Consider the following 14,448-nt stretch of genomic DNA (forward strand, 5'->3'; position numbering starts at 1 on the left):
TTTTTTTCAAGATTGATGTACTTCAAGCTGAAGTAGCTGCATTAAAGACACTTGTATTGTCCAGTTCCCCAACATCACCTTCCCAGGAGGCTCTGCCAGGTGGAAAGACACCGTTTAAAAGGGGGCATACAAGAAATAAAAGTACAAGCAGTGCAATGGTTGGCAGTCATCAGGACCTCAGTGTGATTCAGCCAATTGTAAAAGACTGCAAAGAGGTAACGCGCCAAGGACTATCCTCTCTGACTCTGTTGATACTTAACTAGTTTCAGCACTGAGGTTTCAGTTAGGATTTTTGCCCGCAAAATATGCAATATTAAAGTGGGGGGGGGTTTGTTTAGAGCTGGCATACAGGGATTCTTCAGTTCAATTCTCTACATGGCTGACCTTGGAGTTCCTGCCGGAAACATGGTAAGTTTCCTAATCTTGATGTTTTATTTAGGGAGAAAATGCCATGTATCAGATATACGAGAGGGTGGATTCAATCATTTGGCTACTCAAACGTGTTAGGCCGCATTAAGAAAATGGGAATATAAAAGTGTGAAAATCAGTGCACTGATTTTCTTCACTAGTGTGTTGTTATTAAATTCTGGAGAGAGATTTATATAGGTAATGGAGCATTTGTAGACATAATTAAGCAATAAGAATAAAAATATCATACTTTAGTTGCTTTATAAAGGTGGAAATATTTGAGGCAATTTTGAGTAAAAGTTGTACAATCATGTATAATTGTCAGACTTAATTATTAAAAGAAAGTATTTTTCATGAGGATTTATTAATAATTCATGGTGCTGCCCTCCCCTGTTTACTCTAAAGCTCTATTTTACATGGTCGAATTCAAGTTCTTTATTACTCTTTGAGACCTGTGAACGTGTGTGCATGTCAGTTAAATTTTTTCATGGAAGTCAAAGATTAATTATATGAAATAAATTAAGGTTGTTACCTATTTTAATTGAGTTGCATTTTGTTTAGTCATTTAAAAAAGCTGCAAGATTAGCAAGAAGCTTAATACATCAATCAGAAATAGGAGAAATTCAAGTTTGCATTTTTTTTGTTAAATATTTGAGAATTACAAATATATATGTATATATTTTTGTTTTGGAGCTACACCTGGCAGCACTAAGGGGTGCTACTGATTGTGCTCCTGGCCATGCTCAGGGGACCATACGGAATGTTGAGAATCAAATCTGGGTATGCCACGTGCAAGGCAAACAGCCCTCCCTACTGTGCTATTGCTTTGGAAAATTACATTTTTGGAATTAAATATTTTTGTAGCTAGGTATGACCTGTATTTTTTTTTGCTATGGTTTCTCTGTGTAATTATATACATTTTCCCCATTATTTGAAATAACAAATATTACATTTTTCTCATGTAACATTTTAAGGGTTTTAGTTTATGAAGTACCTTAAAATATGACTAGGCGGCATATAACTTCAAGATAATACTTTTGCTTCCAGATCTAGCCTGTACTTTAATGTTGTGAGAAAAAAATGTTCAAAACTTTTACTAGTAAAAGGAAACACTGTTTTGACCTATATATCTTTGGAAATGATATAAGGTATTGAAACACAGGTATGCACCACTGTGCATGAGACATGACTCCAAAATCAAGTTACTAGAATTTTTTTTTTGTTGTTTGTTTGTTTTGGTTTTTGGGCCACACCCGGCGGTGCTCAGGGGTTACTCCTGGCTGTCTGCTCAGAAATAGCTCCTGGCAGGCACGGGGGACTATATGGGACACCGGGATTTGAACCAGCCACCTTTGGTCCTGTATGGGCTGCTTGCAAGGCAAACGCCGCTGTGCTATCTCTCCGGGCCCAAGTTACTAGAATTTTTAACTATGTTTTTCTCTGAAACCTTGGATAGGTTGCTTTCACTCAACCTTTCCCTATCCTTACCATGGAAATCATATCTATCACTTATCATCAGAATTACAGGGTTCCTTTTTGGGGGTGAGTGGTGCACATCCAGCTGTGCTCAGAGGCTGGCTACTCCTGGAGCCACTAGGTGGTCATTAGGTGCTGGAGATAAATCCAGGCCTTCCTCAAGCAAAGGGTTGCTTCTTATTAAGTACTTATACTTCCTGAAGAGAAACAGTTCTCAGTAAATTTAGGTCATTGTGTTTAAAGTAGAATTTTTATTAGATCAATAATTTGCATTGAGGTCTGTACCCATTAATCTGCCAACTTCACAAACAATTTTTGAAAAATGTAAGTATGATCTACTAGTATTTCTTCCCCTTTAGCTTTGATCCAAGGAATTTATGTATTGAAATAAAAAAAAAAAAAAAAAAACAACAGCCTCACCTTAGATTGCAATAATGCAACTTAAAGTAGAGTCCGGAGGAAAGCTTGCATAAACTCAGCCTTTTGTTACTTGCCTATAGACTTCCCGCACATTTGATTAAGCTGCCCAGAGGCTGTAGCTATAGTTAGTTGCTGTTACAGTATGCCAGTGCTTTTTGACAAGATTGGTTGAGAAAGTCAGGAGGCTGAGGGCTTTTGTTCTGTATGGGTGTCTTGACTCTTTCTCTGTTGATGGGTGGTATTGATCTAGGTGGAAAAAACCCAAAACTTTGTAGGGAGGAATACTTTGGGACATGTTGTTAAAAGGAAGAAGGCAAAGAAAGGGTAACTGGAAAAGTGAAAAGTTGGCAGGGACCATCTTGCACTATTGTTAATTAAAATAGCAGTTACTGGTTGTTGATATCCTAAAAAATAACTAAATGTTAGATTTTAAGATTAGGTAGTTTTAAAAATGTGTGTTAAGCTTGCTGTTTGTACAGTAAATATTTTGGAAATTCTTTTGGGAATATTTTAAGTAATAGAACAATACTGTAGAATTTTTTTTTAACCACAAGCTCTATTATACAAGTTAGTTAATCAGTATATTCACATTAATTTGCTTCAAATTATTTTTTATTTTTAGAAAAGCTTGCCATTGTTTTTTCATATTCACAACAATGCACATGTGTTTAAGAAGAGCTCCAACAGATTCTGTGGGAGTACTGGCAGCATCATTGAGCACCAGAGTATATACATTGGAAAGAAGAGTTAGTCATTTTAAATTATGTCTTTATTTTTTATCTCAGAAAAATTGCTATCATATATTACAACCAACCAAGAGTAGGTTTGGTCTAATACTTTAAATGAAGACTAGGGCATTTTGGGAATTATTTTATAAAATAATTCATGTATATATTAAAAAATGTTATTTTTGTGTTTCCTTTTGGTTTATTTCTCAGGCTGACTTATCTCTGTATAATGAATTCAGATCTTGGAAGGATGAGCCCACTATGGACAGAACATGTCCTTTCCTAGATAAAATCTATCAGGAAGACATCTTTCCATGTTTAACGTTCTCAAAAAGTGAGGTAATTGAAAACACTTTGTATAGAAACACACTCGAATTCTGTATTTTTTTCTACATCATCTTTCATAGTTTAGTATCTATTAAAAAACTGTTTTGTGTCATGTTTTACCATTTTTGCCATTGTATGTTAGGATCATAATAATTTTTTGAATGTTACTGAATGTTTTTTCTTATTTGAGGAAAGTTTTGTTTGTACAGAAGTGTATACTATAATATGAAGTATAAATTATGTGTTGTTCAAATATAACTCTAAAGCAAATTCTGTATACTCTAATGTGTGTTGGGTAATCTGAGATCAATCATACCCCATTTATTTTTTTTGTGGTGCTGGGAATTCACGTGATGGACTCATACATGCAGACAAGTGCTCTACCACTCCGAGCCATACCCCTCATTTTTTTTAACTCTCAAAATAGGAAAATTCACTGAAGTGAATTAAATAGTTAAATAGTTAATAAGGAGAAGAATGTGGCTGCAGAGTGAAGCGCGCTTATCCCCTAATCAGTGCACAACATCACAGCACATAAAAAGAAAAAAACACGCTGTAAAGGACACTATGGGAAAGCATTACAGAACACCACCATGCTTAGAGAATGAAGATGATGGATATGAAGACCCAACAAGTACCAGCCACCTTCATAGAACCTCTTTGAGGAAGACTTTAGAGAGAAAATTTGGAGGATGCTCAAGGAATTCAAAGAATCCATGGAATGAACCAAACAAACCACAAATAAGAACTAAGGGGACATGAAAGTAGAAATAAGAAAACTCCAAACCGAAATAACAGCTTTTTCAAACTGAAAAACTTGGTAGCCGAAATGAAAACCTCACTCGAAGGCCTCACCAACAGAGTAACAGCTGCTGAAGACAGAATCAATGAGCTGGAAGATGAGATTCATACAATGGAAGAGATTGGAAAAGAGCCTTAAACAAATGATCAGGCCAAAAAAAAAAAAAAAAATCCTCAAAGAATGTGAACAGAATAAAAATAGAAATTTGCTATAAACTCAATAGAAAAAAAACATAAAAATCATTGGAGTTCCAGAAGCCTTGGAAGAAAATCTCCGTGAAAAAAATCAACAGTCAAGGACATCATTGCAGAAAAAAACTTCCAAAGCTAAAAAATGAATGCAACCAAATACGACATGCATGAAGGGTACCAGCTAAAATAGAGCCAAAGAAAAACACCCCAAGGTATTAGTCACAATGATGAATCCACAGATACTAAAGGTAAAAAGATCCAAAAGAGAGATTATGCACAAAAGAGCATCCTTAAGGTTTACAGCAGATTTGTCACAAGAAACCCTGAAGCCTCAAAGGCAGTGATGAGATATAGTGACAAAACTCAATGAAATGAATGCTTTGCCAAGAGTACTTCATATAGCCAGACTTACATTCAGGTTTGAAAGAAGGATACACAACTTCATGGATAAACAACAGCTAAGAAACTTTACAGAGTCAAAACTAACCTTAAAAGAAGGACCAAAAGGTCTATTTTAAGGCTAGGCAGACCCAACAAACACACCAAACTCCTACAATAAAATGACACTAAATTCCATGACAATAATCTCAATTTCAGTGGACTAAATGCACCAGTTAAGAGACACAAAGTGGCAAAATGTATCAAAATGTTGAATCCACCATTTTGCTGCATATCTGATAGACAGACCAAACATAGACTCAAAGTCAAAGGTTGGAGAACTTTATTCAAGCAAACAACTCCCTTAAAAAAGGCTGGAGTGACCATACTTATATCGGATGACACAGACTTTAGACTTAAAAAGGCAATAAGGGACAGAGATAGACACTTCTTAATAATCAAGGGTTATGTACACCGGGAAGAAATCACACTCATAAGCATATATGCACCCAATGAAGGACAAGAGAAATATTTAAAATAATTGCTGATATATTTGAACAAAGACATCCATAGGAACACAATAATATTAGACAGACCTTCAGATCTGTGGACTAGACTTGATGTTCAGAGAATGTTCCCCAGCCATTCAATCAGCTAAAATTTAATAAAGGAGCAAGAAATGCAAAATGGAGCAAGGAAAGCCTCTTCAACAAGTGATGTTGGGACAACTGGTCAGCCACATGTGAAAAAATGAATTCAGACCTCTATTTAACACCATGCACAAAGATAAAACTAAATGGATTAAAGACCTTGATATTAGACCTGAAACTATAAGTATATAGAAGAAAATGTGTTGTTTCCTCCATGACATTGAGGCTAAAGACATCTTTAAGGAGGAAACAAACCATCCAAACAAATGGAAGCAGAGATAAACAAATGGAACTACATTAAACAAAGAAGCTTCTGCACCTCAAAGGAAACAGTGATTAGAATACAAAGGCCACCCACAGAATGGGAGAAACTATTCACCCAATATGCATCAGATAAGGTGCTAATGTCTAAGAAATACAAGGTACTGAAAGAACTTAACAAGAAGAAAATCTAACCCCATCAAAAACTGGAGAGAAGAAATGAGCAAATACTTCCTCAAAGAAGAAATACAAATGGCCAAAAGGCACTTTAAAGAATGCTCACATCACTAATTATCAGGGAGATGCAAATCAAAGCAACGAGGTACCATCTCATACCACAGAGACTGGCACACATCACAAAGAACAGTGCTGGCGTTGATTTAGGGAGAAAGGATCTCTCATTCACTCTGGTAGGAATGCCATCTAGGCCAGTCTTTCTGGAAAACAATATGGATATTCCTCAAAATCTGGAAATATGATCCAGCAATATTATTTCTGGGGATACATTCTAGGAATAAACACAAAAAGACAATATAAAAATGCCCTCTGCATCCCTATTTTTATCTTAGCACTTTTTTAATAGCCAGCTTCTGGAAACAACCCAGGTACCCAACAACAGATGAGTGGCTAAAGAAACTGGTACAATCACAGAATGGAATACTATGCCACTGTTAGGAAAAATGAAGTAATGAAATTTGCCTACACATGAATGGATATAGAAACTATTATGCGAGTGAAATGAGCCAGAATGGAGGGATAGACATAGAATAGTCTCAATCATCTGTAGGATATAAGAGGGAAAAAAAAAAAAAAGACTGTTTGACATTAATGTCTAGAGACAATAGAAGCTGAGTGCTGGGAGGACTCGATCATGACATGAAGCTTGCCACAAGGGCAGTGAGTGCAGTTAGAGGACTAACCACAATGACAATGACTTTGACTATGATACAGAGAAAGGCATAGTGCCTATCTGAGAGACGGGCAGGGTGTTAGGGTGGGGAGGGTCCCCTTTACCTGATTCTCAGATCATCCCATCCTATGCCTTCCTATTGGTAATCATCATTTTGCTCTCAGTGCAGGAGTTTGTTTCATTATATTTTTCCCAGTCATTTAATTTTTTTTTGTTTGTTTTGTTTTTGGGTCACACCCAGCGGTGCTCAGGGGTTACTCCTGGCTGTCTGCTCAGAAATAGCTCCTGGCAGGCACGAGGGACCATATGGGACACTGGGATTCGAACCAACCACCTTTGGTCCTGGATCGGCTGCTTACAAGGCAAACGCCGCTGTGCTGTCTCTCCGGGCCCTAGTCATTTAATTTTTAAGTTTCAGATTTCTACTTTATTATCAGGCATTCTGATCATGATCAGAAATGTAATTTTCATCCAACTCCAAGAGTGGGAAGTTGTCCCAACCCCAGTGCATTTTAGCTGCCTGGTCCCTTGCCCCCTCTGGAATCTACCAATCTGTTACCAGAATCAAGTTTTTGTTTCATTTGTTTATTTTACCTTCCATATATCAAAGTATTAAAAAAAATATATATCAAAAAAAACATATATCAAAGTATTTAAAAAAAGTTATCAAAAAATAACAAAGTATTTTGTCTTTATCTGATTATAATTAGGATAATCCCTTCAAGTTTCATCCTGTACAAAATGAATGACCTAGTGCTTAATTTTGCTGAATGTATTATAAATGTGTATTTTAGTATAAATGACAAAAATTTGCCATATTACAAATAGCTAAGTTGGGGGCCAGAGTTATAACACAGCAGGTAGGGTGTTTGCCTTCCATGTGGCTGACCCAGGTATGATCCTTTGCATCTTATATGCTCCCCTGCGTCTGCCAGGAGTAATCCCTGAGTGCTGCCAGGTATGGCCCACAAAACAAACAAACAATAAAAGTTAAGAGATTCTCCTTTGTATATCTAAATTTTTTTTATCCATTCAGCTATCAATGGACACTTGGGTTATTTTCATATTTCGGTTATTGTGAACAGTGCTGTAATGAACATAGGAATGCATGTGGCTAATATTAAAATACATTGAGTAGATTTAACAACATAAAGCATTGGGTCATTAATTTTGTACAGGCATTGGCAGTGGGAGATTAATTGTGGGTAAAGGTGGCAGAAATTAGAATTCATGCCTCTACCTCTTGATTATGAGAATAGTAATTTTAACTATAATTGCCTTTTGTATAATTATGGAATTGTGAGTTCAAATCAGGATTATGTGGTTTTTCTTCTTAGGTAAAGCCAACCTAGTGGAATTTAAGGAAATAATTTTTTTTGGTGTGTGATTATCTAAGTAAAAAATCTTCTCAATTTTATGCATACAATTTCTCTCTTAACCCTTTTCTTTTAAATTATAGTTGAGGGCCAGAGCAGTATTGCAGCAGTAGGTCGTTTGCCTTACTCACTGCTGACTCAGGATGGACCTCGGTTCGATCCCCGGTGTCCCATATGGCCCCACAAACCAGGAGCGATTTCTGAGCGCATAGCCAGGAGTAACCCTTGAGCATCACTGGGTGTTGCACCAAAACAAAAACAAACATACAGAAATTATAGTTGAGGTAACATGGTTATAATAGCGTTAGAGTTTATGGTACGGATATACAGTCACTGCCCCCTCTGCCCTGCCTGAAAGTGCCTATGACTCTCCTCCACTGTCCAGGTCACCACTGGTTTAATATTAATTACCTCCAAACCCTCTCCTTGTTGCTTGTTAATAAGTTTTGTCGTACAAGACCAAAAGTTTGTCATTGTTCAGAATTTTCTATTCCCTTGTGTAACAAGATCACCCCATATTTCTTTCTCTCCTCTGACTTATGCCACTTAACCTGGACTTACTGTCCAGTTCCATCCAGGTTGCAGCAAACTGCATGACTTCAGCTTTTCTTGAGGAAAGAAATTTTAAAACAGCTTATTCTGCAATACAATTTTGATCATTTCTGCCAGTATAGCATCTAACACTTTTTTTTTTTTTTTTTTGGTTTTTTTGGGTCATGCCCGGCGGTGCTCAGGGGTTACTCCTGGCAGTCTGCTCAGAAATAGCTCCTGGCAGGCACGGGGGACCATATGGGACACCGGGATTCGAACCAACCACCTTTGTTCCTGGATCGGCTGCTTGCAAGGCAAACACCGCTGTGCTATCTCTCCGGGCCCTAACACTTTTTTTTTTTTATTGTCTTAAAGTTGGCTTCAGCTGTTCTGGAGGCTGTGGAAAACAATACTCTAAGCATTGAACCTGTGGGATTACAACCAATTCGATTTGTGAAAGCTTCTGCAGTCGAATGTGGAGGACCAAAGTATGTTTTTCAAAACCTTGTCTCCCACAAGATACTGAGCTATGTGTATTTTACAAATGTGTTGAGATTATTTAGTTTTTTTGGCTTTAAATGTCAAATTTCTAGAGTTGTGTAGTCCAAAGACCAACTACAGATAGTGTAGGGTTTCATGATTAAAATTTAGCATCAAATAATAATTCTTTTTTTAAAATGATAATACTTATGATGATAAACATATACACATGTGTTCTTGATTGACTAGGTATAAGAATCCTGTTTTGAGATTAATTTTTAAACCACTTGTTGAAACCCATTAGTGTATCATAAATTCAGTGGGTAATAAGCAGATTTTGTGTTTATTGTACTTGTGAATAATAGGTTTCTGTGTGATGTGCTACTTTCTGAAGGTTTCCAGGATAAACAGATGACAGGAAATTAGACTAAATTTTATAAGGCTTGAAAGCAGGTTACCAAAAAGACTTGGCTGTCTTCTGCTATTACTATAAGGGATCTCACTGTGGAAAATAATTGGTCCTGTCTTCCATATGTGAAGGATACTTTGACAAATACATACATCTTCAAAAGTGAACTCCCACATGGCAGAGTAAGACAGCTTTTGCCCAAACTTTTGCCCACACATACAAAACAATGACAAATATATCAGATGATGACAAAGATATCACTTAAAGTGTATTTAGGTGTCATTTTTCAGTGGACTTATTGATTAGCCTTAGAGAACTGTTTATGTAAATTAAAGCTTCTTGTGCTTTTGATTGTTTATATTGTGTATTCTCTGAGGAACTTTTTTTTGAAAAGTTGGGGCCCGAGAGATAGCACAGCAGTAGGACATTTACCATGGGAGGGACCCGGTTTCCCATATGGTCCCCCGAGCCTTCTATGAACAATTTCTGAGTGCAGAGCCAGGAGTAACCCCTGAAAGCTGCCAGGTGTGGCCCCCAAACCAGTCAATCAGTAAAGTTAAAAAAAAAAAGTGTGAAACATGGCCTTCACCATGTGAAGCTCATTCCCAAGGCCTTGTGGGTGAGGTTAAGAGAATAATGATTCAGTGAATGGCACATTGCTAGGGAAATTTCAAGAATCGTCCTAATGGTGGTGTGGCCTGTTCTTAAAGCTATTTGCTATTAAAGAAACAGGCCAAATCCTTTAAAGAGATAAAGTAAATAACTTATTAATAATGTGTATATCTCCTCAAAGCTGGGTAACTTTCCACAGAGTATTAGTTGCCATCTTTAGCTACTGCAGAGGACTTTGGGAAAGAGGAAAGGATGGTTAGGAAGTTTACCAGAAAGACAGTCAAATGAAGACATGCAGATTGTTCTGCCTTTTCCTCCAATTAGCTCTTCCCAAGAGATGTCCTGCTACATCACAGAGACAAAAGCTCTTTGAAGAGATAAGAACTCTTTTGTGATCTGAATGGCCATCTCTTAAAATTGCTTAAATAAACGTTTTATTTTTTAAATATAGCTGGTACATTTGTATCATATAATGACAGGGGACCAATATTGTCTTTGTCTGTTGTATGCCAGCCAGCTAATTCTGGGCACTTAAAGATGAGTAAGCCCCTGTCCTCAAGAGACTTACAACCTAATTTCATCCAGAAAGCCTGTCTACAAGCAGTTTTAAATGTTATATGGCATGCAGAGGGTTGACATTTCTAAACGTAGAATTGTAAGACTCAGTATTTTTGGAAGGGGCCTATCCCTTTGTATTTCTCAGGTCTAGGGACCACATTAAATGCAAAAACAAAAACAAAACCCTCAAAACTAATCACACACCTCCAAATGTATACCATCTGGGAGCTATTATCCTGCCCACTCTCAATAGTATATTTTGAGAGATGAACAGTCATCATTAGGTTTTTTGTTTTTTTTTCTTCAACTGAGAAAGAAGTTGAAATTCTGATGAGAAGCTGGGGGCTGCCCTGCAGCTGATTACTCATTTGTACATTTGCTCCAGGGTAGGATAAATAATTAAGTAGTTTCCATTTCTAGAACCATTGTTAGTATGATGGTATTAAGCTTGTCAGTGGGTAAGCCTGGGTAAAGCAAGGACTTTGTCATCACTGTAGACCAGGCACCAGGAGTGTCTGTTACATAGTATACTTGCTTATCTGTTGTCTTAATGTATAACCCTTCAGAGGGTAGGGAAATACTTTCAATTTAAAACACTAAGAATTGTTATTATTTTACAGAAAATGTGCTCTCACTGGACAGAGTAAGCCCTGTAAACACAGAATTAAGTTAGGTGACTCAAGCAACTATTATTACATTTCTCCTTTTTGTAGATACAGGGTAAGTATCTTTATTACGAATTTTTATGAAGGTTCACTGGCAGAAGACTTTGGACTGCTTGTAACCTTTGCTTCCTTTTGGCCTAGATCACTTCTGTATGTAATTTTTTTACATACATTCGATACATTCAGCAGGGCTTGGTGAAACAGCAGGACGGTGAGTATTCCTAATATGTTAAAAAGTATTTGCATTAAAGCTCAATAAGAAGTACTGTACTCAACTTGGGTTTATTATGCATTTAAATTCTAGCTCATTTATAGTTTGGAGGGAGTACACCTACCTGTACTCAGGAATCACTTCCGGCTCTCTGCTCAGGGATCACTCCTGGTGGGCCTCAGAGGACCAGATGTCCCGCTGTGGCTCTATCCTGGGTTAGCCACATAATATACTGTCACTGTGACTTTTTTTGGTAGGAAAAAAAATGTCCCTAGGGCTTACTTTAAGCTCCTGTACTCAGGGGTCACTCTTGGCATTGCTTGGGGGAACCATATGTGGTATCGGGAATCAAACTGGGGTCAACTATGTACAATGCATGTGTCCTATCCCCTCCTATAGCTCTGGCCCCAGCTTTTTGTGATTTAAATAAAATTGGAATCACCCAATGTCTGATGGTAGGTCACTTGATAGAAAATGGAGAACAGATTGTTTATAGTGAGCTAATTGTCAAGATGATTTTTCTCTTGTTACAGTAACAAGAGATTGCTATACTTTTTATTTTCAGTCAATTTTTATAGAGAAAACTAAAAGATCATTTATTTTATTAAAGCAAAATAGAGTGGAGATGAGATTTTTCTAATGATAAGAGTATTGCTTTCTCTGCTTATTACTTTTCCACTTCATGGTATTTAGTGCATAACATAAGCTTTGTGAGCTTATAATAAATATTTTAATTAGAAAAGCTTTTTATTTGTACCTTTGTCAAAAGAGATTAGGGAAAGCTAAATCTAAAGCAGCCATTTTAACCTGCATACTACTAATAATCTGAGTTGAGCAATTTTTTTTTAACTGACATGATCTCAGTCCCAGGTATGTAGTGTAAAGATTCAGCACTCACATTCATACTCCAATATGATCACTACATAAATCTAGTTGCCATCTATCCTCCTGTAAAGTTTTTTGCCTTAGAATAACTCTTTGTTTTTGGGCCACACCCAGCAGTCCTCAGGGGTTACTCCTGGCTCTGCACTCAGAAATAACTCCTGGCAGGTTTGGGGACTATATGGGGACCTGGGGGATTAAATCCTGGTTGGCTATTCGCAAGGCAAATGCCCTACGCGCTATACTATCTCTTTGCTCCCTAGAACACCATTTTTTTTTTTTGAAGATTTACTCTTGAAGGCTAGAGAGATGATTCAACAAGCTGAGTAAATACTTTCCATGCTGAAAGCCCAGGTGCAATCCCCTGTATCATGTTTCCTAAGAGCTGGGAGAGCTAGCAGTGGAATGGTTCTGGAGTTCTACTGCATTTGACTCCCAAACAAACAAACCAAAGATTTACTCTCAGCAGTTTACAGATACGTAGACAGTATTAACTGTTGTCTCCATGTTTCGTGTTATATTCTTATGTACATAGGACTGAAAGATAGTTACTTCCTGACCCCTGGATAATTCTGTGGGGGAGCTTTTGTGTGGGCAGGGAGAAGGTGATAACAGCCTTCCAGGATCTAGATGATAGTCATGAAAAATATTTCTCCACATTGCCAGAGGTCCCTTTCGGAACAGTATTTTCCCAAATTTGAGATCTGATCCTAGATGAAGAGCTAGTTTGAAATGTAAGCCAACTGTTTTTCACTGATAGAGGACACTTAGAAAAGTGAAGATCATTGAACGATAAACACTATGGTTACCAGGTTGTTCATGGTACAGTTTTTTTTCCTTCATGATTGAGTTACCATTATACAATGTACAACTAACCTTCCCATATTGTCATAAAGAATGTTACTGAGTTATTTGGACTTTCCTTAGTTTCCCTTTTTTGTTAGTGTGAATGAAATAACAAAGAGAAAATTAGAGCAAGAACCGTAAGTTAATAACTTGTGAATAATTGGAAATTGAGTGAAATGACTTATGAAGGCAACGATTTCTATTTACTCAGGACACTGAAGTGCCTACTCTTTTTTTTGTCACTTGAAAAATGATAGTCACATGTATATATTTAAACAATAATGGTCGTAAACTGGGAATATTACTTACTGGTGAAACTGGGAATCTCACCAGTATATGAGAAGGTTTGTATGAGAAAAATCTTCATCTTGAGTACATGCATAGGAAATACCCAGTTGACTCGTCTTAAGTTTAGTGAAACACTGAAGATAATGAAATTATATTCGGTTATTTATGTGTCTCTCTTCTGTTTGTATAGTTGACCAGATGTTTTGGGAAGTTATGCAGCTTAGGAAAGAGATGTCGCTGGCAAAGCTGGGCTATTTCAAAGAAGAACTCTGATACTCTGGGACCATGCATAAGCCTCCCCCGAAGAACTGGAAGATGACTATTTTTAATGGCTACTTGATATTTATTTCCAAGAAGTGGGCTCAAGACTTTTCTTCCCCCCTTTTGCAAATTACACTAAGAAGTACTGTGATTTCCTTTGAACCGACCTATGCTGTGTGTGCTTATTCTTTAGTTGAACACACTATAAAGAATTACAGGTGTATTAGTGATTGATTGTAATTTATAGTTGCAAATAAAAAAAAGGCTAAATGAAATACTGAGCGTGATTTTGCTTTTCTATCTCTGAATCATAGTTTCCAAACTACACAGTAGTAAATTGCGAGAAGCAAGAAAAGAGACCAAACAGCTGTTCAGCCTGTCTTCCCTTCCTATTTTTTTCAGTAGTGTCTAGAAATAAAACTAATACACATTCAATATGTGGACTCAATATTTTGATCTGTGTTATCAAATTACCTATAGAAGAGTCACTGACCATGAGGAATAAAAGACCATCAAGGACATTGTAAAATAGTGTGAGAGAAAACATCGCTAGGCTGAGTCTTGACATTAAAAAGGAAAAGAACTTTGAACTTCGTGTTTTATTTCCTGATCTTTTTTCCTATTGCAAGAGCATGATGAAATATATTCTCAGATTTTTCAGAGTTCTGAAAGTTTGAGACATATATATAAAGGAACACTTTAGGAGAAACAAAATGGTAAAAGATAATAAATCCAGGAGAAACCTTGAGAAATGGGTGAAGAAAGGTGATGAAATACT

At 36.9% G+C, this 14,448-nt stretch overlaps 1 protein-coding gene across 2 annotated transcripts in view; it reads left to right on the forward strand.

Annotated features, from left to right (window-relative positions):
- The window catches only part of RAB3IP (RAB3A interacting protein), a 53,380-nt gene extending 39,435 nt beyond the window's left edge, over nucleotides 1-13,945 (forward strand). For both annotated transcript variants that reach the window (XM_049782767.1, XM_049782766.1), the window contains 6 exons: nucleotides 12-215; nucleotides 3,243-3,371; nucleotides 8,834-8,946; nucleotides 11,138-11,237; nucleotides 11,324-11,393; nucleotides 13,600-13,945. In XM_049782767.1, coding sequence (XP_049638724.1) covers nucleotides 12-215; nucleotides 3,243-3,371; nucleotides 8,834-8,946; nucleotides 11,138-11,237; nucleotides 11,324-11,393; nucleotides 13,600-13,682 — 699 coding nt within the window. In that variant the 3' untranslated portion in view covers nucleotides 13,683-13,945. The remainder of the gene's footprint in view (nucleotides 1-11; nucleotides 216-3,242; nucleotides 3,372-8,833; nucleotides 8,947-11,137; nucleotides 11,238-11,323; nucleotides 11,394-13,599) is intronic.
- Nucleotides 13,946-14,448: the final 503 nt, after the last annotated feature.

The sequence above is a fragment of the Suncus etruscus genome, chromosome 11 (genome assembly GCF_024139225.1).
Source record: "Suncus etruscus isolate mSunEtr1 chromosome 11, mSunEtr1.pri.cur, whole genome shotgun sequence".
Taxonomy (NCBI): Eukaryota; Metazoa; Chordata; class Mammalia; order Eulipotyphla; family Soricidae; genus Suncus; species Suncus etruscus.